This window comes from Mycothermus thermophilus, assembly GCF_041956435.1.
Source record: "Mycothermus thermophilus strain CBS 625.91 unplaced genomic scaffold VTJ04scaffold_3, whole genome shotgun sequence".
Classification (NCBI taxonomy): domain Eukaryota; kingdom Fungi; phylum Ascomycota; class Sordariomycetes; order Sordariales; family Chaetomiaceae; genus Mycothermus; species Mycothermus thermophilus.
In genome coordinates this window covers 3,709,993-3,733,299 of record NW_027191429.1, presented here as the reverse complement: position 1 = coordinate 3,733,299, position 23,307 = coordinate 3,709,993, and the positions used below count along the sequence as shown (strand labels likewise).

The 23,307-nt window shown below is 56.8% G+C and overlaps 6 protein-coding genes across 6 annotated transcripts; 4 read left to right on the top strand and 2 right to left on the bottom strand.

The window, feature by feature from the left end:
* Nucleotides 1-430: 430 nt before the first annotated feature.
* On the top strand, nucleotides 431-2,344 carry VTJ04DRAFT_5495 (uncharacterized protein; the record flags this gene model as incomplete). Its single annotated transcript, XM_069363616.1, has 3 exons — nucleotides 431-692; nucleotides 843-1,668; nucleotides 1,732-2,344. The coding sequence occupies 3 exons, from the start codon at nucleotides 431-433 to the stop codon at nucleotides 2,342-2,344; spliced, it is 1,701 nt and encodes a 566-aa protein (XP_069220445.1).
* Nucleotides 2,345-2,371: 27 nt separating this feature from the next.
* VTJ04DRAFT_5494 (uncharacterized protein) lies at nucleotides 2,372-2,629 on the top strand (the record flags this gene model as incomplete). The annotated part of the gene is made up of 1 exon (XM_069363615.1): nucleotides 2,372-2,629. One exon carries the CDS (start codon nucleotides 2,372-2,374, stop codon nucleotides 2,627-2,629), a length of 258 nt encoding a protein of 85 aa, XP_069220444.1.
* Nucleotides 2,630-4,133: 1,504 nt separating this feature from the next.
* Nucleotides 4,134-7,431, top strand: VTJ04DRAFT_5493 (uncharacterized protein; the record flags this gene model as incomplete). Its single annotated transcript, XM_069363614.1, has 2 exons — nucleotides 4,134-5,206; nucleotides 5,310-7,431. The coding sequence occupies 2 exons, from the start codon at nucleotides 4,134-4,136 to the stop codon at nucleotides 7,429-7,431; spliced, it is 3,195 nt and encodes a 1,064-aa protein (XP_069220443.1).
* Nucleotides 7,432-9,614: 2,183 nt separating this feature from the next.
* VTJ04DRAFT_5492 (uncharacterized protein) lies at nucleotides 9,615-10,936 on the top strand (the record flags this gene model as incomplete). The annotated part of the gene is made up of 4 exons (XM_069363613.1): nucleotides 9,615-9,669; nucleotides 9,903-10,064; nucleotides 10,133-10,434; nucleotides 10,490-10,936. 4 exons carry the CDS (start codon nucleotides 9,615-9,617, stop codon nucleotides 10,934-10,936), a joined length of 966 nt encoding a protein of 321 aa, XP_069220442.1.
* Nucleotides 10,937-11,186: 250 nt separating this feature from the next.
* VTJ04DRAFT_5491 (uncharacterized protein) lies at nucleotides 11,187-12,013 on the bottom strand (the record flags this gene model as incomplete). Its single annotated transcript, XM_069363612.1, has 3 exons — nucleotides 11,187-11,445; nucleotides 11,678-11,902; nucleotides 11,955-12,013. 3 exons carry the CDS (start codon nucleotides 12,011-12,013, stop codon nucleotides 11,187-11,189), a joined length of 543 nt encoding a protein of 180 aa, XP_069220441.1.
* Nucleotides 12,014-12,059: 46 nt separating this feature from the next.
* On the bottom strand, nucleotides 12,060-18,174 carry VTJ04DRAFT_5490 (uncharacterized protein; the record flags this gene model as incomplete). Its single annotated transcript, XM_069363611.1, has 3 exons — nucleotides 12,060-13,856; nucleotides 13,910-17,521; nucleotides 18,103-18,174. The coding sequence occupies 3 exons, from the start codon at nucleotides 18,172-18,174 to the stop codon at nucleotides 12,060-12,062; spliced, it is 5,481 nt and encodes a 1,826-aa protein (XP_069220440.1).
* Between the last annotated feature and the right edge of the window lie 5,133 nt (nucleotides 18,175-23,307).

Genomic DNA, 23,307 nt, shown 5'->3' with positions numbered 1-23,307 from the left:
CAAAAATCACCAGGCCACCCGGTGTGAACTCTTGTCTGTCCAGCCTGGCCAACCATCCAACCATCCATCCATCACACCCCCCCAGCTCCTCGCTGCTCGAAAACACGTCCTCGGCATTGCCCAAGACACGTCGTGCTTCGCCATTCCCGGTTGACAGACTTTCCTAGTTGGGAACTGCCTACCAAACGCGACAGGTTGGTTGGTTGTTCGCTCGAGAAAAATCAGCGAGATTCCCCTCGGGACAGCTCCCATGCCAAACCTCCCTCCGCCAAATCAGTAACCCTGCTTTCCCCACACAACCGGCAGCCGCAATTCCTGATCCGCTCCACGACGCGCCTCCGTCGTGCCCATCTGACTTCTCGGGCTTCACCCCTGACGCCTCCCGCCGGGCTTCTTGGCTTGGGCAGCATCCAGCCCGGAATACCCAGACATGTATTCGGCTCCTTATGGCTACCCAAATGTCGCCGCGGGCCCGGTGTTTAACGGCGCCCCACCCCAGGGCGCGCATCTGCAACCCGGCCCTTCCCCAGGCCAACCGCAGCAGATGATGTTCAACGCCCAGCAGTTCCCAATGCCGGGTCAGCCTGGCGCGTTTCCCGCCGGGCCGAACCCGGCCATGATGGCTGGCACTGCCGGTCCTGCAGGAATGATGCAGAATCCCGCCATGCCGCACATGGCCGCCAATGGTCAGAGTAAGTTTGGTTCTCTTTACGCGTCTGGTGACGGGCAGGTCGCTCCGAGGCATTGGGTCCTACGCGTCGAACAGGTCCCGATGTTCAGAGTTAATCTGTCTTGAGCTAGCCCCTTACATCCATGACTGACGGGACTGACACCTTCTGTAGTGGCCTTCCAGGGCCCCTTCACCACGGGGCCGTACATGGCTGGCGTCGCCTCGACGGCGGCGCCGCCTCAACCTCAGCTGCCGGCCAACTTCATGATGGCTGGCCAGATGGCGCCGTATCCTATGGGTGCGGCCATGGCCGGTCAGCAGCCCATGATGCAAAGGATGCATCAAGTTCAACAGGCGGTTCCGATGGGCATGCCGGTGTCGACGCCTCAGCGCCAGTTTAATCAGCACCAGGGGACTCCAACGTCGATGCCTCCCCAGCAGCAACAGCAACAACCGCAACCGCAGGCGCCGCAACTCCAGCAACAGCAACAGCCGCAGCAACAGCAGCAACAGCAGCCGCAGCAGCAACAACAACAACAGCAGCAGCAGCCGCAACACCAGCCGCAACAACAACAACAGCAGCAGCAGCAGCAGCAGCAACCGCAGCAACCGCAGCAACCACCACAGCTGTCGACGCCCCAGGCCCAGGCTACCTCTCTGACGCAGCAGACGCCAGCGACGACGGCACCACCCCAGGCCCCATCATCGATTGCTACACCACAGACGCCCACCTTCCCTGGAGACCAAACGCAAACGCAGATCAACGGGACATCGACAGCGGGGTCTGCCCCTCAGAGCCCAGCTAGCGACTTCCGGGATAAGGAAAGGATGTCGGTGCTGCTTGAGATCAACCAGGAGTTACTCTACGAGTCAATACAGCTGGTCAATAGCCGGAACGAGCTGAAGAAGGAGCAGGCCGCTGCTGAGGCGGCAGGGCAAAAGAACAGCGATGTTGATTATGCCGAGGAAGAGAAGTTGGCCAACATTGATTACAATCAGTGAGTCTATATTGGAGATCCTTGCCACCCCCTGCAAAACCCAGGACTAACACTTTCGCTCAGTTGTATGAGGAGGCTGCAGGCCAACCTCACCTACATGTTTGCCCTGGCCGATCGGAAAGGCAAGGCGCAGATTCCACCCTCGCCATCCTACCTCACGCCACCGCCGCTTAACCTCAATCTCAAGATCCGCTTACCACCAAGCACCCCTGACGACCCGATTGAACGCCCTGCGGATCCCATGGCTGATCGTGCCGAGCGCGACCAATTGATCAAGAGCCTGTACAAGAAGCTCCAGTCGCTCTACCCTGGAATTGACCCCAACAAGGAGCCCCCGAGCCAGCCGCCTGCGGGGTCCAAGCCGGGTAACCCGAATGCTGCCGGCGCAGCTCTCCAGGGAGGGTCGGCTGCGGCTGCTGCTCATAAGGGAATCAATGGCACTGCTCCCCCCACCACAGTCGGTCAGCAGCCGGCTGCTACGCCTGCGAGCGTGGGAGGGCAGGCGTCGAACCAGAACAGCCCCGCTGCGACTCCCGGGCAGAGCCATGGCACACCACAGATGGCGAACGCTATGGCGCCGGGTCTGTTGATGCAACAGGGACAAATGGGCCAGATGGGCCAGATGGGACAAATGCAACTGTCACGGATGGGGCAGCCGGGGCAGGTGTCTGGGTGAGGGGAGGCGAGGTTGCGCAGGTGTATCATGGAGCTCGAATCTGGGACGGAATGGAGGCGACACAAGGTCAAGGGATGGGTTTGTTTAGTACATAGAACGCTGGAGGATGTTTTTCTTTTTTTTGTTTTCAACCATTGCTTGTACTGGTCTTGTTTCTGCGATGGAGGGTTTGGACTTTGGCCGGCGTGTTGGTCTTTGACTCTGCTTGTATTCTTGCTCTCTCTCTTTGTCGTCTTTTGTGTGTTACAAGTATTAGGTGTTTATTGTTTCTTCCGTTATTCTTAGGCAGTAGTTCATGGCTGTTAGTCGTTCTAGTCATGGGGAACAAAGCTGAAAAAGTCGGGTACTCGTTGTCACATCCCTAGGTCGTCAGGCTGACAGTTTTCGGGATGATTGCTTTGATATCCTAGGAAGATAACTGCGGAGTATGTACATACACCTCATGAATATTACGGCTGACACTCCTACCCGGGACAATAGCGCCCTCCGTGCCTACCGGAGCCGTGGCTGGACTCGAGATCTGGGGTACGGAGTTGAGCCGGCTTACGACTCCGGGCCGGAGCAAGTTCGCCCGCGTCTGGCGCCGGCTAGCGGCTGGCGGCTGGCGGATATGTTCATCCCAGACCTGGAAAGGCAGCGATTGGCCAAGAGGGATTCGTCCAATGGGAGATCTTGGGCTGGCTCGGCAGGGGTAGCTTTTGTCGGCAGCGTTACTGTTGCCCCCAATCCTCTGGTTGACAGTGGTCCTCTCTCTCACATTAGGTACTCCAGACTCATCGTCGCAATCAAGAGATTCGTCTTTCCTTTGTTCCAGATTGTTCGCCTCCCCCTATTGCGTGCTGATGGATTGGAAAGGGGGCATTACTCGGTAGTGAGCCAAAGGGCTGACTGACCGCATGGTTTCGCAGCCAGATGCATCGATTGGCGGTGGCGGCACGCCCCGCTGGGACAGCTGCAGCATGGGTTGCATGGTCGCAGTTGGTGTCTTGGGTGTCTGCAGGCCAATCTGGGAATAATTGCATCCAGGGGCTCACTCAATTCACGTCGTCATGCCTTTTTTTGTCTTGGTGGTCCTCCCTCACTGTTTTTCTTATAAACAACCAGATGACTACTGCTCCGTACTACTACACTAGTACTACGGACCTGTAGTTATCTGACTCGTTGCTCTCGCGTCGACCTACGGCCGCAGGCCACGTTTGATCACGCCGTTTCAGCCCCGTCGGCCCCTCGATGAAACCCCGATCTCGAGCAGCCCAGCCCCAGACCGTCGTCCTCTCGCACGCGCCAAGATCCGCACCTTTCGAGGCGGGAACTGCCCGACACTCGTGCTGCTGCCCGCCTTTCCCGAGACAAGACGAAGACACACACGGCGTTTAGCAAGCTATCCTTGCCGCATATCAACTGTTTGTTGCTGTTGTTTGCACGAGGGCGGTTTTTTTTGGAGAGCCTTTATGGCAGACTAGGCCCCATTGCCTCGGGAAAAAAACACAAACCAAACATACCTGGCCGAACCTTCTCCGTGAGAGCCCGAGAAAAAAAAGGCGGACGCGACGCAACATTGGACATCTCGGAGCTCCTTGAAAGCTTCTCCACAACGGCAACGCGGAGACGCCAGGCTCGTCGACACGTCACGACAAAAAATTCCCTTCATTTCGAGTTAGCTAGCGTTCTCGGGTTCTTGTACCCCGGCCGCTAGTCCGCAGCAGCAGGGCTCGGGGTAGGGATGGATCCTCCCGGCCGTGATGATGGAGGAGGGGAGGAGGATGGACGAAGGACGCCGACGAATACCATGCGGCCACCGCTAGACGACGATGATGCTGTCAACAGCACCCCGACGAATAATAGGCCCGCTGCCGGCGAGGCGAGCGCCCACGACTCCCTGGTAACCGTCCGCCTTTCCGAGTCCCCTTCGCCAACCCTCGACGCCGCCGTCCCGTCGAGCACCGCCGGTCTCTCCCAGAAACCCCCGATTCCCGAGATAGTTCCGGACAAGTCCGCATCACCCGAGACATTCCAGGGCGCAGAAGACGATGATGACGATGACAGCGAGTCAGAGATCTTTGAGCCTGAGACCTCGAAACGCCGAAAGAACCTCTTACAGGAGCTTGGGAAGGCAAGCGATGGGAGGAAACGCAGCGACTCCGCTTCCAGCTCGGACTCGGAGCATGTCGATTGGGATGCTCTCCAGAAAAAGGAGGATTTGGAGGCGAAGGAACACGGTGCCCGGATCGGAGGCCGCGCCAACGACCTCAATCCGACTGCGGCGTCGCTTCTGGCCAAGCTGAATCAAGAGAATGCCCGGATTGCAGCAGCAGCGACAAACCCCAGAACCGCCGCCATCCAGTCGAGCGCGAGCAAGCCGCGTCCGCCGTCCATGGCACAGCTGCGCAAGATGATCAGCGGGCCGACCCCTCCCGCCCTCCGGTATTCGACACTCCCGCCGACGCCCATGACCGAGCTCGACTTCTACCTGGCCCTGGTTAAGGACCCCAAGCAGACGGCGGCGCGCCTCCCGACCCTCCTGTCTAACAAGGTGCGCAAGGGCATCCCCCCCCCGCTGCGCGGCGTCGTGTGGCAGAGCATGGCCGGCGCCCGCGACAGCGCCCTCGAGGAGCTGTACGATCGGTTGTCGGGCGAGACCAGCCCGTACGAGGGCATGATCAGCAAGGACCTCGGCCGGAGCTTTCCCGGGGTGGACATGTTCCGCGACCCGGACGGCGAGGGCCAGAAGATGCTCGCCCGGGTGCTCAAGTGCTTCAGTCTCTACGACAAGAAGATTGGGTACTGCCAGGGGCTGGCGTTCCTGGTCGGGCCGCTCTTGATGCACATGCAGGACAAGCAGGCGTTTTGCGTCCTCGTCAAGTATGTTTGTTTTTCGTTGTTTCTTGTCCCCCGCCGAGTGGCGCCATTTAGGGGGTTTTGATTCTTTGAAGTGCCGATGAAGCTAACCACTCGATTGGGCCAGACTCATGGAAAACTACGAGATGCGGCATTGTTTTGTTCCCGACCTGTCCGGACTGCATCTCCGCATCTACCAGTTCCGCGAGCTGTTGCGGCAGCATCTGCCCACTTTATCGGCCCACTTGGACCAGTTAGGCGTCGATCATGCCTATGTTTCGCAGTGGTTCTTGTCGTTTTACGCCGTGACGTGCCCCCTGCCCATGCTGTTTCGAATCTACGATGTCATCTTTGCCGAGGGCGCCTCCGAAACGATTATGCGCGTTGCGCTGTCGCTCATGCGCAAGAACCAGGTCCGCATCCTGGGCTGTACCGAGCTCGAGGACGTCATGCACCTGCTGCTGTCGCGTGGTGTCTGGGACTGCTATGGACACAACGCCGACGATTTTGTCAACGACTTTGTCGCGCTGGCCGATATCGTCACCAGAGACCGATTGGCCGCCTTGGAACAGGGGTACAAAGAGCAAACAGCCAAGATCAGCAGCGCCAACGCCAATCAACCACGCCCAGGCGCACCGCAGGCCGCAGCCGATGTTACCACGGTCGCATCGCGCTTCTTGGGTCGACTTTGGGCCTCTTCTTTGTCTTCACCTTCACCAACACCGAAAGTCGCCACGTTTGCTGCCGCCGCGACGCAGACTTCGACGACGTCTGCATCCGTCTCCGCCGCCGCCGTTTCATCTTCTGCCCTCAGTCCGACAACCGCATCGTCCGGATCGATTGTTTCTCGGCCTTTGAGCATGCTTCGCCGCAGCACGTCTAAACAGAGCCTTTCGTCTATGGAGGCGGCCTCATCGTCTACCGCCTCATCGGCGGCCAGCGTTTTCAGTTCTGCATCGATCGACACCACGACAACCATCTCGCGCGACAGCACTCCCGACGACCCGCCGACTCCGAACCCCGCCAAGACGCCGGCGGCACCAGCAGCCGCCGCCGCGGTGGTGGGTCCCGCGCATGCCGGCTCGGCCAAGGACGGCAGCAAGTACTTGCACACCCAGATCGAAGACCTTCTCACGGCGCTCAGCGAGCTGCAGCGAAACCATGCTATTCTGGCGAGTCAATTGCAACGAGAGAAGGAGGAACGTGAGGAAGACCGGCGTGCTGTGCGCGCGCTTCTGGATGGATTGCGCGGGGACGAGAACACGGCGACAGCACCGTCATCATCAGCAGACCTGTCCGGGCTCATTGAAGCCGTGCAAGTGCGCTTCGGCAGCGCGACCGACGACGATACCTCCAACGCCGCCGATGCGAGTCCGAGATCTTCGTCCATGGCCGAGACCAAACAACTCCTCCGCGACGAACTGGCGCGTGCACGCGAGCAATTGGTGGAAGAGCGGGAACGGTCGAAGGAGCTGCGTCGGCGGATTCAGGACATAACGCAAGAGGCGGCATCGCTTCGCGACCAGCTGCGCGAGAGCCACGCGCACGTGCGCAACGTCCATCAGGAAAAGCAGCGGCTCGAGCGGCAGATCCAAGGGATGAGGTTGCGCGCGTCGGATACGCCTTCGGGCGGTGCCGGCGGAGCGAGTGAATGGTTCCCGAGAGCGTTAGCTTTGGGAGGAGGCACCCAGGCATCCACCACCACCACAAGCTCAACTTCGGGCCTCCGCGAGCTGAAGCTAGCGCGTAGTAGGTCTACGCCCTCTCACGCGCAAGGCCCGACCGGCTCCTCGAGCCTCGCCATCAATCTCGCCCCGCAGAAACGCTCCTCCACCCTGCCCGTGACCAAGAGAGACACCGTCACGGCATCACAGCAACAACAAGAACAGCAAAAACCGCAACCGACGAGCGAGCAGGATGCGCTCCTCCTGGAACTCGTCCAGGCTAAAACCGCCGAGGCGGTCGCGCGCCAGGAGCTTGAGGAGTGCAAGCAGAAGCTGGAGCAGTTGCGCAAGGCTATTGGGTTGGCGCCCGGGGAGAATTTACCACCGCCAGGAGCTGCTGCTGCTGCGGGAGGAGGTGGTGCGTCTTCGGCGGTCGCGTCAGCGGCGGCGGCCGTGGGGAGGAGCATGTTTGGCCGAAGCGTCTCGACGTCGTCGGTGTCAACAGTCGCGACGACGGGGAGTGGAACGACGCTGCCGGCTTCGACGGGCGGTGGTGGTGGTGGGTTTTGGGGATGGAGGAGGTAGTGCGAGTCGTTGTGGCTGGGTTGCGGATACGTACATTCGTACATACTGTGTTGGCGTTGTTGTCATGGATGGGTGAAGGGAGAGGGCTGTCTTTTGGCGGAGGGGGGAGCCGGAAGTTTTCGCAGGTATGGATATTGGCCATTCCGGTCTCCGGTGTCTTGACCCCTCCTCCCGTTTTGGACCTTCCCGATCCCTACCTAGGTACCTAAGGTATCACCCAGGGTCCTTGATGCATGATACCCTTTTTTCTTGTTTGCGTACCTACTTTTTTTCTTTTCGGTTGGATCTTTTGCATGTTTCATGCATATATGGACATACACAAACACCGACATACACCCACGGCAAGGGCCGTGTACATACTCACCCTAGATATTCTGTTAGATGTAGATGGGTTGTTGGGGTTGGAGGGCGGGACTCCAGCCCACCAGGTATCTAGGACGTCAGATAGCATACCAAGGGTACGAGAACCTTGACCTCAGAATGAATGAAGGCGGGTTGCTACCTTGAGGTCTACGGGTGCCTGACGACACTCTGTGAATATTTGCCTGAAATTTGAATTTTGTGATGTGTTGGGGATGGGAGAGGACAGATTACTCCTAGGGGATGGACTGACTTGATGCCAGATGGATTGTACATCAGGTACTCAGAATGCATATACCTCCCCACTTCATATGCTTCCCTTGCTCGCTCGCTGTCCACGTCACCTTTGGGTATCTAGTTACTCTTCGGCTTCTCTGCTCAGCTTTCCTCTTCATCTTCACTCTGTCCTCTGTTAATTAGTTGCGATCTTTCTTCCCACTCCGTCGATTCACTTTTTGCTCGAGAAAAAAAATATAAGCTATTAAATTCTGATCGTTCCCAGTGTGTAGCGGATGAACAGATGCCTAGTGGTGATCGGCAAGGAGTGACGCAGTACTTCCTCGACGACAACCATCGCCGCCTAACAAGCAGGAAAGTTTTGCCCAACCCGAAGGCCGGATTATCACATGCGATGACGCTGTAACCTGCCGAGATGACGCGCCCGCCCCGCCGCTAGGAGCTTGCTTGGCCCGGTTTGATTCCTGACGGCAGATGGGGTGTGGATCCAGTTGACCAGCTCTGGAACTCCTCTGGAACTTTCACCCTGGCAACCTGGAATCCGGCAATCGGAAGATGGAGACAGGGGGCAAAATTTTGGGGGCTCCTCTGTACTCCGTAGCAGCCAAAGTCGTCGATCTCTGGAGGGTGATTGAGCAAAAGGGAGCAGGAAGAATCTGTTTTTTTCTGTGTATATAAGCAGACAAAGAATAAAGTACCACCAAGTCCTATCAAACACGGCATCACAACTACTCCGTAGAAAATGCCGTCCAAGATAACAGCGTGTCTGCGCTTCCTGCGAGTCCAGACCTGCTGCAGCTCCAATGTTTGAAACCTGATAGGCTGCGTTGGAGTGGCCCGATGAGATCATCCAATCCAAGCTTGGTCGGTCGCAGAAAGCTCTCCGGAGGGGGGTGGGGTTCCACATGCATGAGCAGAAGTACGCCTGCCGTGCCATGTCTTTTCTTGAAGCTGCCCGTCGACGGCAAGCTCATGGCAAGAGACAAGTGGCTTCGTCCGTGGCGTAGACCTAGGGTTCCCGTGAGTGACGTCTGCCTGGGTTACCATTACCTGGCTGACCTGGTGTGCGTGTGCCCTGTGGTGTTGAGCTGGTGGGTGTCTTGGATAGGTACCTTACCTGCCGTGCCGGACCTGCCTTGTTGTCGACTTGGACGTCAGGGTTTGGTACCCAGATAAAATGGATGATAAAGGCCGTCGACCTCTTCCCGAAAAATCAAGGTAAAGTGTAAAATACCTGACGCTGCACTGTCTCAGAGAACAAGCCAGATCATCTCCTCGTTTCTCCATTGACAACTTTTTCTCTTTCCTCCCTCGTGCCTCCTTTCCTGATTCCCTACCCACCACCTCAAGTAAAAAGCAAACAAAGATTCGCATCGCTGGCGTGCGTCTTCGCGTCCTGCTCAGCTTTGTCCTTCTTGACGTGATTCTCGAATCTCGCACTCCAACTTAACCTTCCCTATCTTCCAAGACCCTTTGGGCTTGCCCCTCCCTTCCTCACCTGTCGACGTCACGAGTCTCTTGACCCGACCACACCACCCTACAATCGCGTTTCTTGTGACCACCCACCGAACGACCGATATCACAACATGTCTCAAACTATGACCATCAGCAGCACCTCTGCCACCGAGACTTTCAAGTCCAGTAAGGTTGGTACTATCCAAATGGGACGGTTCTGTGATCATCATGACGTCTTGCTAACAATCCCTTTCCAGTGTTTGATCTCTAAACCGCCGGCTGGTGCTCTCCGTCGTGCGAATCGGCTGACAATGGCCGCCTGATAGACGTCGTGGCTGCTTTCGACGTCGTCGCCAACGGTAGCACTGCCTTATCGTCCTTGAACCACACAGAAACTGACCTGTTCTACCTTCTTCCAGGCCCCGTCGCCCAGAACATCATGGATGAGTCCGCAAAGACCTCTGAAGAGATGTCCAAGCTCGCTGCTTCCCGTCATACCCCCGATTACACGGCTGCCACCGGCCAGCCCTTGACACACTATCACTCCTTCTTCTCGGAGCTCCTGTCATGGCGCAACCCTCGTATGTCCAACTCCGCCGGCACGGGATATATAGTTGTTTCTCACTTCTGACGTGTCTCTCTCCTCCAGGTGCCTCGGCCATCGCCTATGCGTCCACGGTGTCGCTCATCTTCGCGGTTAGGTACCTCGATCTGCTCCGCTGGACCTTCAAGATCACTTGGCTGGCCCTGTTCGCCACCGTTACCGCCGAAGCGGCCGGAAAGGTCCTCTTCAACAGCGGCTTTGTCACCCAGCTCCGTCCCCGCCGCTACTACACTGTTCCCAAGGAAACCCTGAACACCGTTGTTGGCGGCGTCCACGAGCTCATCAACTTCTTCGTCATTGAGGCTCAGCGCATTTTGTTTGCCGAGAACGTCTGGGCCTCGGCTGGTGTGAGTAACCTCGCACACAAGCAGCTCGGACTCGTCTTACTGACCAACCTCCCAGGTTGCCCTCGCCGCCCTGATTTCCTACTACCTCGTCAAGATCGTTCCTTACTGGGGCTTGGCTCTGATCGCCACCACCGTCACCTTCTTTGCGCCGCTCATCTACACGACGAACCAGGAGCTCATTGACGCCCAGCTCAAGCACGCCAGCGAGATTGTCAATGCCCAGACTGCCCAACTCCGCGTGGTCGCTCAGCGTCACACCGAACAGGCCGCCCAGGTTGCCAAGCAATACGTCGGAGACTACACCTCTAAGGCTCAGGACCTGCTTAAGGGTGCCCGCCACCACGAGCAGAAGCCTGCCTCTGGCATCAAGGCTGATGACTTCCCTGCCGCTCCCAAGGCTGATATCAAGCCCGAGCCCGAGTTCCCCGAGGTTCCCAAGGACGAGATCAAGCCTGTCGTCGAGGAGGTTGAGAAGACCGAATCCGACCCCTTGCTCTCGTAATTAGGCGCAGCTTTTGGTTCTGGCCAGAGGATAAGTCAACATGATGAAAATGGAGTGATGGGGATGAATGCATGCGACGTGGCATAGCATAGCAACGGAAATTGGCAGATTGTCATGGAACAGCGATACAGGAGAAGCAAGCAGCGTCGTGGACGGTGGACGGACGAGAAGGATGAGTTTGTTTTCGGAGGCTTGTTGGTTTTAGTCTAAGGATGCGGCCATCTCATTGTCTCTGTGTCTGTGTCTCACATTAATCATTGTTTTTTAACTGGGTTTGGGTTGGAGTTTTACACGGGGGGGATGGATGGATGGATGGATGGTGGACGGGATGGATGCATGCTGTGTGTATGTGTGTGTGTGTGTGTGTGTGTGTGCTGTGGAACCCAATTGTACAGGTACCCAGATGCTCAAGGGAAAAGGCACTCCCCCCAGTTGCTAGTTTATCCTTACTTTGCGCATGATGGAACTGGATGAAGTCAGTGCTCCTCTGTTGTCTCTTGTGAAACCAACTGAATGGAGAGTACACACGTGCGCCTGAAGGGCTCTTTATTCAGCATCACAGAGGTGTCGCTGGCTCCATCATCTACCGCATAGAAACAGACAAAGAGGCCGAGAGGGGTGCTGGAAAGCATGTCGCATCATCGATCATTCAGTTCACTCACGTTCTCAAAACTCAAAACCAGGCACTGGCAGGCGGGCACCAGACGTACAAAACCACAAGACGTCATAGACAACGCCGACTAATAGTAGTAGTATAGTACAGGATTCCGAGGGTGCAATCGTTCCGCATCAAGAATCAGAGGGAATAGCGAGAAACAACCCCCATTACAGCCAACATCAAGAAGATAAGAAATAGAGAAAAACACAAGGAAAGAAAAGGGAAAAACTCGTCCGCGACGCCCCAAAACGTACGTCCGCGACACACTGGGGTGCTGATCCGCGACGTCGAGCTGCACATCCGCGACACTTCAAAGCATCATATCTGGGGACTCAGCCGTGAACGGTCCCTCTCCTCCACGAACACAAGACCGGAAGCGAAAAGAACGAACGGACGAGAAGGCAGTCATATCTCATCATCAACCCCCAACCTCCTCCTGCTTCCTCCTACTCCTCGCGCCCCCACTCAATCGCTCTCATCGTCATCCATGTCAAACGCGCTGTCATCCGCCGCAGCCTTCTTGCGCTTCTTCCGACCACCACCAAAGTCCGAGTCGTCATCCTCGTCCTCATCCCCAAAGACGTACGCGGGCTTCTTGCTCTGCGCGGCAGCCCGGCCGGGGCGGGTCTTGGGCTTGGCGGCAGCAGCCGGCTCGGGGGCGTCCTCCATCTCCTCATCGCTATCCGCATCCTTATCGGCAGCAGCTGCCGCCTTCTTGGCCGCGTACGCCTTAGCGGCCGGCGAGAGGGTCGTTATCTTCTTTTTTGCGCCGGCGGCCGTCTTGACTGTCTTGGTGGTCGCCGCGGTCTCGTCCTTGGGCTTGTTCTTGGAGCCCGGCGGACGGCCGCGCTTCTTGGCGGGCGCGGGGACGACGCTCAGCGGCTTGGCCTTGGCGGTGGCCGACTTTGCAGCGGCAGTGGCGGGCTTGGAGGACCCAGCGCCACCGGCCTCCGAGTCGGAGAGGAATTCGTCAATGTCACCCTGCGGCTTGAGGGGCGACGACTTGGCCAGGGCCTCGTAGTTGGTGTCATCGTGCTCCTCGTCGTCGAGGCTCGGCTTGGAGGCGGCCTTGGTCTTCATGCGCGGCAGCGACACGTCAGCGGCGGCGTCCGGACGGGACATGGAAAACAGACTAAGCCTCCCGCCATTGGTGTTGTTGGTGGTGGGAGCGCCTATTCCCTTGACCAAGGCACCGACGTCGCCGAGATTGTCCTCGTCTTCGTCGCTGCTAGAACCGAAGTCTGAGTCGATGTAGGACGCCTTGGCCTTGGCCTTCGCTGCCTTGGCCGCCGCCCGCTTGGGTTTGCCGGTCGGCTCGGACTCGGACTCAGGCTCGGGCTCGGGTTCCGCCTCGGACTCCTCAGACTCCTCATCGACATACGTGCGCTTGGACTTCGCAGCCGCCCGCTTCGCCGGCTTCTTGGCAACTTCCGACTCCTCATCTTCATCGGCGGGCGAGGGCTTCTGGGCCTTGGTGGTAGGCTTAGCCGCCGGCGACTCCTCGGAGGCCGAGTGGAAGTCCTCGTCGGACTCCTCAGAGTCCACGGGCGCTGGTTTGGCCTTTGTTGTTGCGGCGCGCTTGGCCGGGCGCTCGACCAAGTCTATCTCATCATCCTCACGAGCACGAGATGCCTTCGCCTTGGCCGGCTCAGGTTTCTCCTCTGACAGTGATGACTCAGGCTCATCCTTGACATCCGACTTGTCCAGTTCCATGAAGTCTTCGTCCGAATCCGAATCATCGTCCACGACGTACTTCTTGGCGTTGGTCGCAGCTGCACGTTTGGCACGCACCGGGGCCTGCTCGACAGAAGGTGTGTCATCCTCTTCCTTCTTGACGGTAGCAGACTTGGCGCCCAAGAGGGCAAAGTCATCGTCGGAGAGGTCGTTCTTCGGTTTCGGTTTGGACGCAGCCTGGAACTTCTCGGCGAACCGCTCGTGGGTCTTGGTCTCGACCTTTTCGACCTTCTCAACCTTGGGCTTGCGGGCCTTCTTCTCGGGTTGGTAATCGTCATCATCCTTGGGCTTCTTGCCACGGCCAGCACCGATCTTTTGAGACGCGCGGCGGCCAATGCGACGGATACCAGTGGCGATCTCTTCCTCAAGCTTGAGCTGAGTATGCCACTCCTCGACGAAGGCGTCGAGATCCCTGACCCAGAGGTCCTTTTCGCTGAGCGCGTTGAGCTCGTCGTACTCAGCCTTCTTGGCAGCGATCTGAGCCTTGAGCTTGTCGAGACGCTCCTTGGTGAGTGACCAAATGGCCATCTAAATGTGGGTTAGCACACGGTCAAAATCGCAAACATGATCACAAAACATACCGAGAGAAGGTAGTCGTAGTCGCGGGCGCCACCAGCGCTCTCGTCTTCCTCTGATTCCTCCTCGCCATCGTTCTTGCCAGGCTCCCTCTTTTCGTCCTTGGGAGGGAAGGGCTCGTACTTGCGCTCGCGCAACTCCTGAACGAGAACCGCCTTCTTCTTCTTGCTGACCACGAGCTTCTCCTCAATGATCTCAGTTATGAAGCGGTACTGGTTCTGGAGCTTGCGGTAGTCGGCATGGTAGACGCCGAGCCAGTGCTTCTTCCGCTTGGTGTACATCTCCAGACGGTAGTGGTAGTATTCCTCCATGATCTCCTCCGGGCTCTCGTACTTCTGGATCTGCCCGCGGGTGTTGAAGGCGACCAAGTTCGTGGTCGTGATGGTCTTGGACAACTTGAACTTCTCAATGAGACCCTCCTCAAGAGCGGCCTTGAGATGCTTGTCCTCCATCTCGATGATGAAGTGGACCGTTTTGTGGTCGTTGAATTCGCGGTAGTCCTTGATGAAGGACGGTTGCTTCTCGCCGCGGATGATCTCTTCAAGACGGGCCTTGAAGTCATCGGTCCACATGCGGATGGGCAGCTCGGTAACATGGATTTCGTTGGGGTTATTCTCATCCTGGAAGATGACACCATTGAACTTGAAGCGGTTCGGGCCGTCGGCCTCGACGACACCCTTCCAGCCACGGAACCACGGGGTCATGGGCTTGAAGGGCTTCTCCTCGGGGTCGTTGGGGTCGAGACGGCCCATGCGACGCTTCAGGTTCTCAACAATGTCGATGGGGTGGTAGTTCGGAATCGAAGTACTCCAACCCGTACCGATACCATCGGCGCCGTTGACCAGGATCATAGGGATGACGGGCACGTAGACCTTGGGCTCAATCACGTTACCGTCATCGATTTGGTACTCGAGGTTGGGCTCATCCAGCTTGGAGAAGACGCGGCGTGCGAACGGAGACAGGCGCGTGTGAATGTAACGCGCGCTGGCGGCATCGGAACCACCGGCGAGACGCGAACCGAAGTTGCCGCTAGGCTCGAGGCAGTTGACGTTGTTGGAGCCGACGTAGTTCTGCGCGAGACCAACAATGGTCTGCTGCAGGGACTGTTCACCGTGGTGGTAGGCGGCCACCTCGGAGACGTAACCGGCGAACTCGATCACCTTCTGGTCGTTGACCAGATTGCGCTTGAAGGCACCGTAGATGACCTTGCGCTGACCGGGCTTGAGACCGTCGATCATGGACGGGATGGAGCGCATGTTGTCAGCCATGCTGAACAAAATCAGCTCCTTATTGACGAAATCGGCGTAGGTCTTGCGGGAGGCGGTCGAGTCGAGGTAGGTTCCAGGCACAAAATTGCCAAGCCACTCCTTGCGGGCATCGGCCTTCTTCTTGGAGAAGGCCAGCTCGAAGAGCTGCGACTCCTCAGGCTTCAGGATCTCGAACTTCTTCAAGTGGCGGTCCAAGTCCTTGAAGTAAATCTGGGCATCTTCGTTGGACGAAGTACCCAGACCCTTGAGGTACTTGTGCTTCCACTTCTTGAGTTCGTGCTTGTGCTCCTCCTTCCAAGCCTCATACTGGGGCAGGTTGAAGAACATCTTGAGGTTCTGGGGCTTTTTGGGGTTGTCGCCCTGCCAGACCTTGACGACCGGAGTGATGAACTCCTGGAAGAAGTCCTCGATCTTGAGCAGCGAGGGGAACTGGACCTCAAGGAAGTTGATGAGCAGACCCTTGATGTGGCTACCGTCCAAATCCTGATCGGCCATGATCATGAGATGACCGTAGCGCAGGCCCTTGGTGTCGGTATAGTGCTGCTTGTGCTTGAGACCGAGGAACTTCTTGATGTTTTCGATTTCCTTGTTCTTCATGATTTGCTCCAGAGAAGCGTCACGAACGTTCAGCATCTTACCACGCAGTGGGAAGACGCCGATACGATCGGGATCGAGAACGGCACGACCCGCGACGGCGAGACCACGGGCTGAATCACCTTCCGTCAGGATCAAGGTGCACTCATGACCACGTTTCGTGCCGGCCCAGTTGGCGTCGATCAGCTTGTCGTTGCTGATACGGGAGCGCTTGTTGCCGTCACTCTTTGCCAGCATCTTGTCGGCCTTCCTGTCGGCGAACTCCATAATGTGGGCAATGGCCTCAGAGGCCTTGACCTTTTTCAGGAAGCCTTCGCTGAGGACACATTTGGAGCCGAACGCACTGACCTTGGTGGTCAGTTGCTCCTTGGTCTGGGAAGTGAAAGCCGGATTGTCGATGAGGCAGTTGATGAAGATGAAGATGTGATTGCGGAAGTGAGAGAGCTTCAGAGAGTGGCCTTTCTTCTTGCGGTTGAGCTCCTTGCCAAGGGCCTCGCAAATCTGATCGGCGATGTAGTTGACATGGGTACCGCCCGAGGTGGTGGCAATGTTGTTCACGAACGACACCTGCTGGAAGGAACCGTCTGAGACTGTAAAGCCAATCTGCCAGAGTCGGCCGTTATGGCGGACCTGGTCGAACTCGACCTTGGCAGCGGCGGGCTTCTCTCCCTCGGCCGTGGCAGCGTCACCACGCTCAATGGCGATGGCCTTGGCGTACATCTCGCAGTACGACTTGAAGTTGACCTTGAGATGCTCACCATTGAGGTAGACCTTGACGCCGGAGACGGTACCGGCCATGTCGTAAACGCGGCGGTAAAGAAGAGCCTCAAGGTCGTCGTCGATGCCATTCTCCATGCCAAAGCGCTTATAATCCGGCAGGAAAGTAACCCGCACAAAGTCGGACGACTTGTTCGCCGTGATCTTGGCGGGGCCCATGTTGCCCATGTTGTCGGTCCATGTTTGCTTGTAGCGCTTGCCGTTGGTCGAATCCTGCAGCTCAATGGTGAAGCGCTTGCTGAAGATGTTGGTCAACTTGGCGCCGTAACCGTTGCGGCCACCGACCGTCTTCTTCTCGTTGTCGTCGTAGTTGGAACCCGTCAGGAGGTGACCAAAGATAAGCTCGGGAATGTAGACCTTTTCCTTCTCATGGATCTCCACGGGAATGCCCTTGCCATTGTTTTCGACCGAGATCTCGCCAGATTCGCGGTCGATTGTCACCTTCAGGTAAGACATGCTGGAGTCGCGCTGGCTGTTGTCGGCAGCATTGACGAGAATCTCGTCGAAGATCTTGTAGAGACCAGGAACGAAGGAGACGGTGCGGTTCTCCATGAGCTTCTCGTTCTTGTTGAAGACCCACATCTTCTGATCAGTGCGTTCAACGGAGCCGATATAGGTGTCGGGACGCCGGATGATGTGCTCGAGCTGGGTGAGCTTCTGGTACATCTCTGTGGCGGTCTTGGACTTGGTTGTCCCATTCTGGGCAGGGGCGTCATTGCCCAGGTCGACAACGTTGTCGTCGTCATCGTCAAGAACCATGCTATCGTTCTCGATTTTGGCGAGCGGCTTGCCGGCGGTGGCCTTTTTCGCGGGAGCCTTCTTTTGTTTCTTGGGCGGGGTTGTATCGAGGACGCCGTCATCTGCATCACCATCGGGTTTGGCGCGCTTCTTTGCGGCGACCTTGCCGCCGGTGAGGGTGGATTGGACCATTTTGGTGGGCTTGGCTGTAGCCTTCTTGGTGGCTTTTGCCTTGGGCTTCTGCATGGTTTGTGTCAGTGGATGCGCTTTGTTGGAGGTAGGCCGAGTCGCCGTGTTATTTTTGGGTTATGGTGGTCGAAGTTGGTTGTAAGAGGAAAAGGTAAGGAGGGAGGTTGAGAAGTAAGGCTAAGGGACAAGTTTGAGAAAGGTTGGGATGAAAGTTTTGGGATGAAAGGCCGGAAAGGGTCGAAAAAGGCCGAGGAAAAGGTCAAGGAGAAAGTAGGGGAAAGGTTGAAGAGAGGGGTCAAGGAGACAAATTGAGAAAAGGCACAAAAAGGGGAGGTTGAGGTTGAGGGGAAGGATTGGAGGGGAACGTTAAGGAGAGGGGCTGAAGAGAAGGGGCGAGGAGGAAGACTCAGAAGGGTTCGGGAAAGGGGTTGAAGAGAATGGTTGGAAAAGTTAAAGAGAGGGGTGTGAAGAGAAAGACGAGGAGAAACTTGGGAAGGAAGTTGGGAAGGGAGGTTGAGGAAGAAGAAAGGCAAGTAAGAATGTTCAACAGAAAAGTCAAGGAGAATAATCAGGGGAAAAAACCAAAAGAATGAAAGTTGAGGAGGAAAGATGCCGTCGACAAAGTTACGTACCACCTCCGGGGAGTAGTCATCGGACTCATCTTCTTGGTAGTCACCAAAGACGGAGTCGACGTCGGAATCCATGGCGAAGTTGTGAGGCGAGAGGTGTGGCTCGAGACGCGTTCACTTGTCGCAACAAAGAGTCGTCGGGTCGACAATAAGAGGGTCCGGGACGTGCAGTAAGGGGCGCAACAAAAGAGAGTAAGGTCTCGTCGCGAGAGCCCTAAGAACAAAGAAAGATGAAGAAGAGAAATTGGCGAGGTCTTGCCTTCGGCCGATCGAGATCAAGTTCAGGTCGAGTGTCGCAGGACGTGTCGTCCAAGGTCGAATTGGTCGTTAAGACACGAAAAATGGGCCCGAGAAATAGCGGTATGGAGGGGTAGTTAGGGCCTCGTTCGCGCTCAAGCCAAGGTTCGTCAAGTGATGAAGAACGCGTAGGCAGGGTCGGGAAAGAAGGCGACACACCTGGCGATGGTGATGGTGGATGGTGGAGAAAGAAGAAGGGGAAAAGCCTGGCGTTGTCGTGGAGAAGTCGTGGCAGATGGTAAACAAGAAAAGATGGGAAAACAGGGCCAACCCTCACATGCGCAAAAGAAAGGCCCACCACGCTCCACGCTTGACGCGATCTGGACGCGACGCATAATGTTGCCCCACTTTGCCCCACCTGACAACAAAGCCAGCCCAGGCCCACGCGCGTGTCAAATTCTAGCCTCAGGCACCAAGGCAACAACACCAGGAGCCCAGCAGTCAGATCTAGGTACCTCAGCCAGAGGATACCCCACACTTTCTCCATCTTGCCAGGAACTGCACGTGATAGGGACGGGCAAGACAACGAAACAACAAACAGCCTCAACGACAAGACAGGCCATGGAATCCATGATTTGTGCCTTGCGGGATCCAAAACTTCTTATCACGTCCTGACCACACGGCCTCTGTGACCCGGGATTTCCATTTTGCGAACATTGCTGCTTCATTCTTTTTTATGACATTTCCAAGCATGTGCTCTGAAGGATTTATCTCGTTGGCCAGCATCTGTTATCTATTTCTCTGTTTGCTCTTCTTTGCGTCACCGACATGAACCCTGCACACCTCGTTTTCCCACAAGCCACCTCACATGTGCGATGACAGCAACCAAAATGGCTGGTCAAGTGATTGACCCAGGGACGGCGAAGGACACTGGGGGTGCATCCGGCCCATGTTCTTGGGGTTGGGGTGCAACAAGCCATGGGACCTTGGGATGTCATCATCCACCATCAATCACTGATGACGAGAAGTACTGTCATGGTACTGGAGCAATTGCAGCGCAGCACTGACGCCCGACACAACGATCGAGTCTCTGGCGTTTTTAAATTTCTGGTTTTTGTGTATGTGTCTTAGTGCCCGCTCTTCCGTGATGGCTACCCAACCTCAGGTACTTAGGTAGTTTGGAGTGATGTGTCCGATGAAGCTACCCGCTCTTCTTCTTCTTGGTCTTCCTCCGACTACCGGACTTCCTTGACACACATCCAATTTCTGGAAGTACCGAGTTCGCTACACAGGCAATAAAACAAGACCCTGCATGGGAGAGCCTCCCTCGAGGACCTGGCAGCGCACCGCAACGGTGCCGTTCCCGATCCCGGCGGCTGTAAACGCCCGTGTCCCGCCCCTCCTTCTCGTCTGGCCTTGAGTGAACGAGCGAGCGAGGGAGAGAACTCAACGACTTGTCTCTCTGGTCCTGGGCCGACTTAAGTAGCCGGGTCCGATGTGAAGAAACCAAGGAACATTCTACGGGGTAATTTCTTAAGTGCTTCAACGTCCACAGCATGTCTTGCCTCGCAGCCTTGTCTTGCCTCGCGCGCGCGTGTGTGGACGACGGCTCTTTCGTCTCCTCCTTTCCTCTCCTCTTCTTCCTCTTCTGTGTGCGGCACTTGGGATGCCGTCCCACCGCACCGCCGCAGACTGCCGTGCTGTCTGTGTCCCCAGACAACATGCCAGAAATTTCCCGAGCCGACGTCCACAACCGCCCGGGACAGAGTTGAAAGAAAAGAAAGAAGGAAAAAGAGGGAGAGACAAGAGACAGAGGACAGCGTGAGGCACTGAGGTCTTGAGGAGGGTCGTTCTCTGTCCACCCTCACAGCCGTTTGACATGTAATATTGACACCATCATCTTGTTTGACATACTTACACCTTGGTAGAATGGTGGAGCCACAATGACTAGCTAGTTACAGGGGCATGGTACCGCTGTGAGGAAGCTGAAGATTGAACGCGGGTTGCTCAGGGGACCAATCTACCCTCACCACATCGAGAGCTTTCTGGCTGCGGCATGAGAAGGGTTCATCTTGCCGTTCTCTGCTCTATAGTTCAAGGGGCTCCGGGCCCTCTATACCAACTTTCAACCCACGAACACTTGCTCATCAACCCGTGAGGCCAGAGTATGTGACCTAACCTCCTCGGCCCATAGGCGCAGCATGTCCATGCCACCTAACTGACGTGACCTCGGATGAGTTCCTGTATGTATGTACGATTCGAGCCTAGATTGACGCCGGCCATAGCTCGATTAGGTTCTGTTAAGCCTCCTGTGTTTCCGTTTGAGGAGTGTCAGGGAACGGGGGTTGATGTGGGAAGATAGTCAGGCAGCGCGCCACAGCAGCACCTCCGACATCTAAGCCCACGCTTCACATATGCATGCTCGTGCTGCCCCGGCCCGATCTGAGCTTTTCTCCTCCCCCACCCCTGGCCTGTTTCTTTTCTCCTTCTTGTTACGTCGGCCGGGGACGGCGCCGGCGGCCTTGCCGAGAGCAAGGCGGACGGGTGGCTGCAGCTCCTCATCACGGCGGAAACGGCAGAGCCCTGGCTTGTTGCGGCGGGTTTGACGAGTCGAGGGATCCATGTTGCCCTGTCACAACAACGGCTCGCCAGCCAGCTAGCCAGTTGCGTGTGTGGTTTTTCTTGGTGTGTTGGTCTCCATGGGGAGGGGGCTGGCCACCTCAGTGCGAGCAAAAAAAAAAAAAANAAAAAAAAACCAAGAGGCGTTCGTTCCTCAAGGCTTGGGCCAGTCGTGATCGGTCGTGGAAGCCAGCCCATGCGAAGCGGCGAACGGTCAAGTCATGTCCCGCCGATGTTGGCATGCCTCATATACCGCTAACCTCTACGCCACATTTTCTTTGGACCTCGTGCTGTCGTATTTATTCTCCCCTCGACTCCGGATCAGCTATCCGTTCCAAGCAGCTCTGAGAAGCAGACCCCTGGACTATTAACAAGTACATCTTTCCTCTCTCCAAGCCAGTGCCCATCGGCGATACCGCCCATGCGGCAAGAACAAAGAAGAGCCGTCTAGGGTAGCGGCGGCGTTGTTGTTCACAGGGGTTTCAGGTCACGCCTCCTTGTCTGTCCTCTTCGGACACTTTTTCTTGTGCAGCCGTCGTGCAGACGAGGAGCGCAGCTCGTGGGGCAGGGAACCTTGGGGGTAGCAAGCAGGGCTCGGTGCAGTGACAGCTGTCTCTTGCCGCCCCGTTGCCGCGAACCTGGGGCGGAGAAAACCGGCTTGGGTCTTCTCGAAGAGCCTCAGAATTGAGAAACACGAGTTTATTCTGTCAAAAGGACCGGGCCGGGAACTTGGTGCTTGTTCAACAAGGGGAGATAGACAGAAATGGAGTCATATGAGCGATAGAGACTGAGAGTAGAGGCACCAACTTCGAAAGGAACCGGGAGTCTTTACGGGCTACTTCTAAGGGAGTGAGAAGCTAGGGAGTTGACATGCTGTGACCAGCCGGGACTTGGTGAGGCCATCTGGCCCTGTTCTTGAGCTCCGCAGAGAGCTGGCTCGATTTGAACGCATCAAGGGGTCATGGGCGTGACACCAGCAAACACCAGGCCGGACCTATGTAACTGGAGAAACGGGATCTCGCGGCTCCTCCCCAGACTTCTCTGTTTCTAGTCTCCCTCCTTTTTCCCCTCCCTCCAATAACATCCTCACCGGGGAGGAGTAACTCCTCAGCGGTGAGGCAGCCACGTGTGTCGAGTCAAGCACTCATCTCCGTCTCGCCGGCCCGGTCATCGTCATGGAATTGGTTTCGCTTCTTTGTTGCACTCTCTTCCCTCACCGGCACTTACTGTACCAGATGGTACTCCTGCAGCTGGCCGACGCTCTGATCTCTGTCAAGGAACCGTGAGCAAGCTGCGTCCCTGGCCCGATGGGCCGCTCAGTGCCGTAGCGTACTCCATCCATGCCAAATCCATTTTCTGTCGTTCTATCTCTCCAAATCTGTTGGTTTGCTGCCTTGCCGTCCTTGCTCCTGCTACGAAAGAGAGTTGGTTGTGCTTCGAGAGGTCCAGGTCTTCAATGGCTCAGTCAGAATCCCCTGGGCCTCACCAGGACACTACAGCTTCCTCGACCTGCGTCCTCTCTGGAATCTTGTCCTTCTGTCAGCGCATTGCCGTCCTGTAAGGCACACGGTAGGTCGGTGTCTCACGGGCCTTCTGGGGCACACAGGCGGAGCAGGCTTACGAAGGGTTGATCAAGCACGCTGGCCAGCTACACCTGGACACCACCTCAGGCTAGGAACGTATGCTGTACAGGAGCACAACCTGCTCTCTTTCACAGTAACCACACTCCCCAGACAGACTTGGGCATGCTCTCCCTTGTCCACACCCCCTTCGTTCTGCTACCTGCCAACCTGCCTCAGTTAGGCCAGTCGACCGCCACATACAGGGCCTATCAGACAAGTGCTGGCACCGTCATCTCAGCCCATGGCACCTGACCGCCGCCGTACTGTCATTTCTCACTTCTCCTCCAGCTCCTCGACTGGCATCATATTCGCAAGCACCCTCGATCTTGTAAAAGAAGAGCGGTGGAAGAAAGCCAAACGCTCTTGTCCTCTCTCCAGTCGAAACCCCCGACCTGAGGAGTTGTTCGATTCCGTCGACAGACAGCCCAACAAAGCCGCTGCATAGAGAACGCTGGACAGGGCAGAAATTGCTTCACCGGGGCTGCAAGCCGTTGCGTTCCGGGGCCCAAGGGAAAGGAAAGAAGGCGAAGAAGAAGGGGTGGAAGACCGGGGCGCGTCTTGTTGCAGGTTATCGCACCTCGCTTGGGCAAGGCACCCCTTCCCTCCCCACCTGTTCGCTGTCTCGTTCCATCTTTCTCCGGCTCGCGAGGTCCAGGTCACCGAGAGCTTTGTTGTTTGCGACATTGAAAGGGGGAGGGCGGATCTGGTTTTCCTCCTCCTTTCGTCCCTA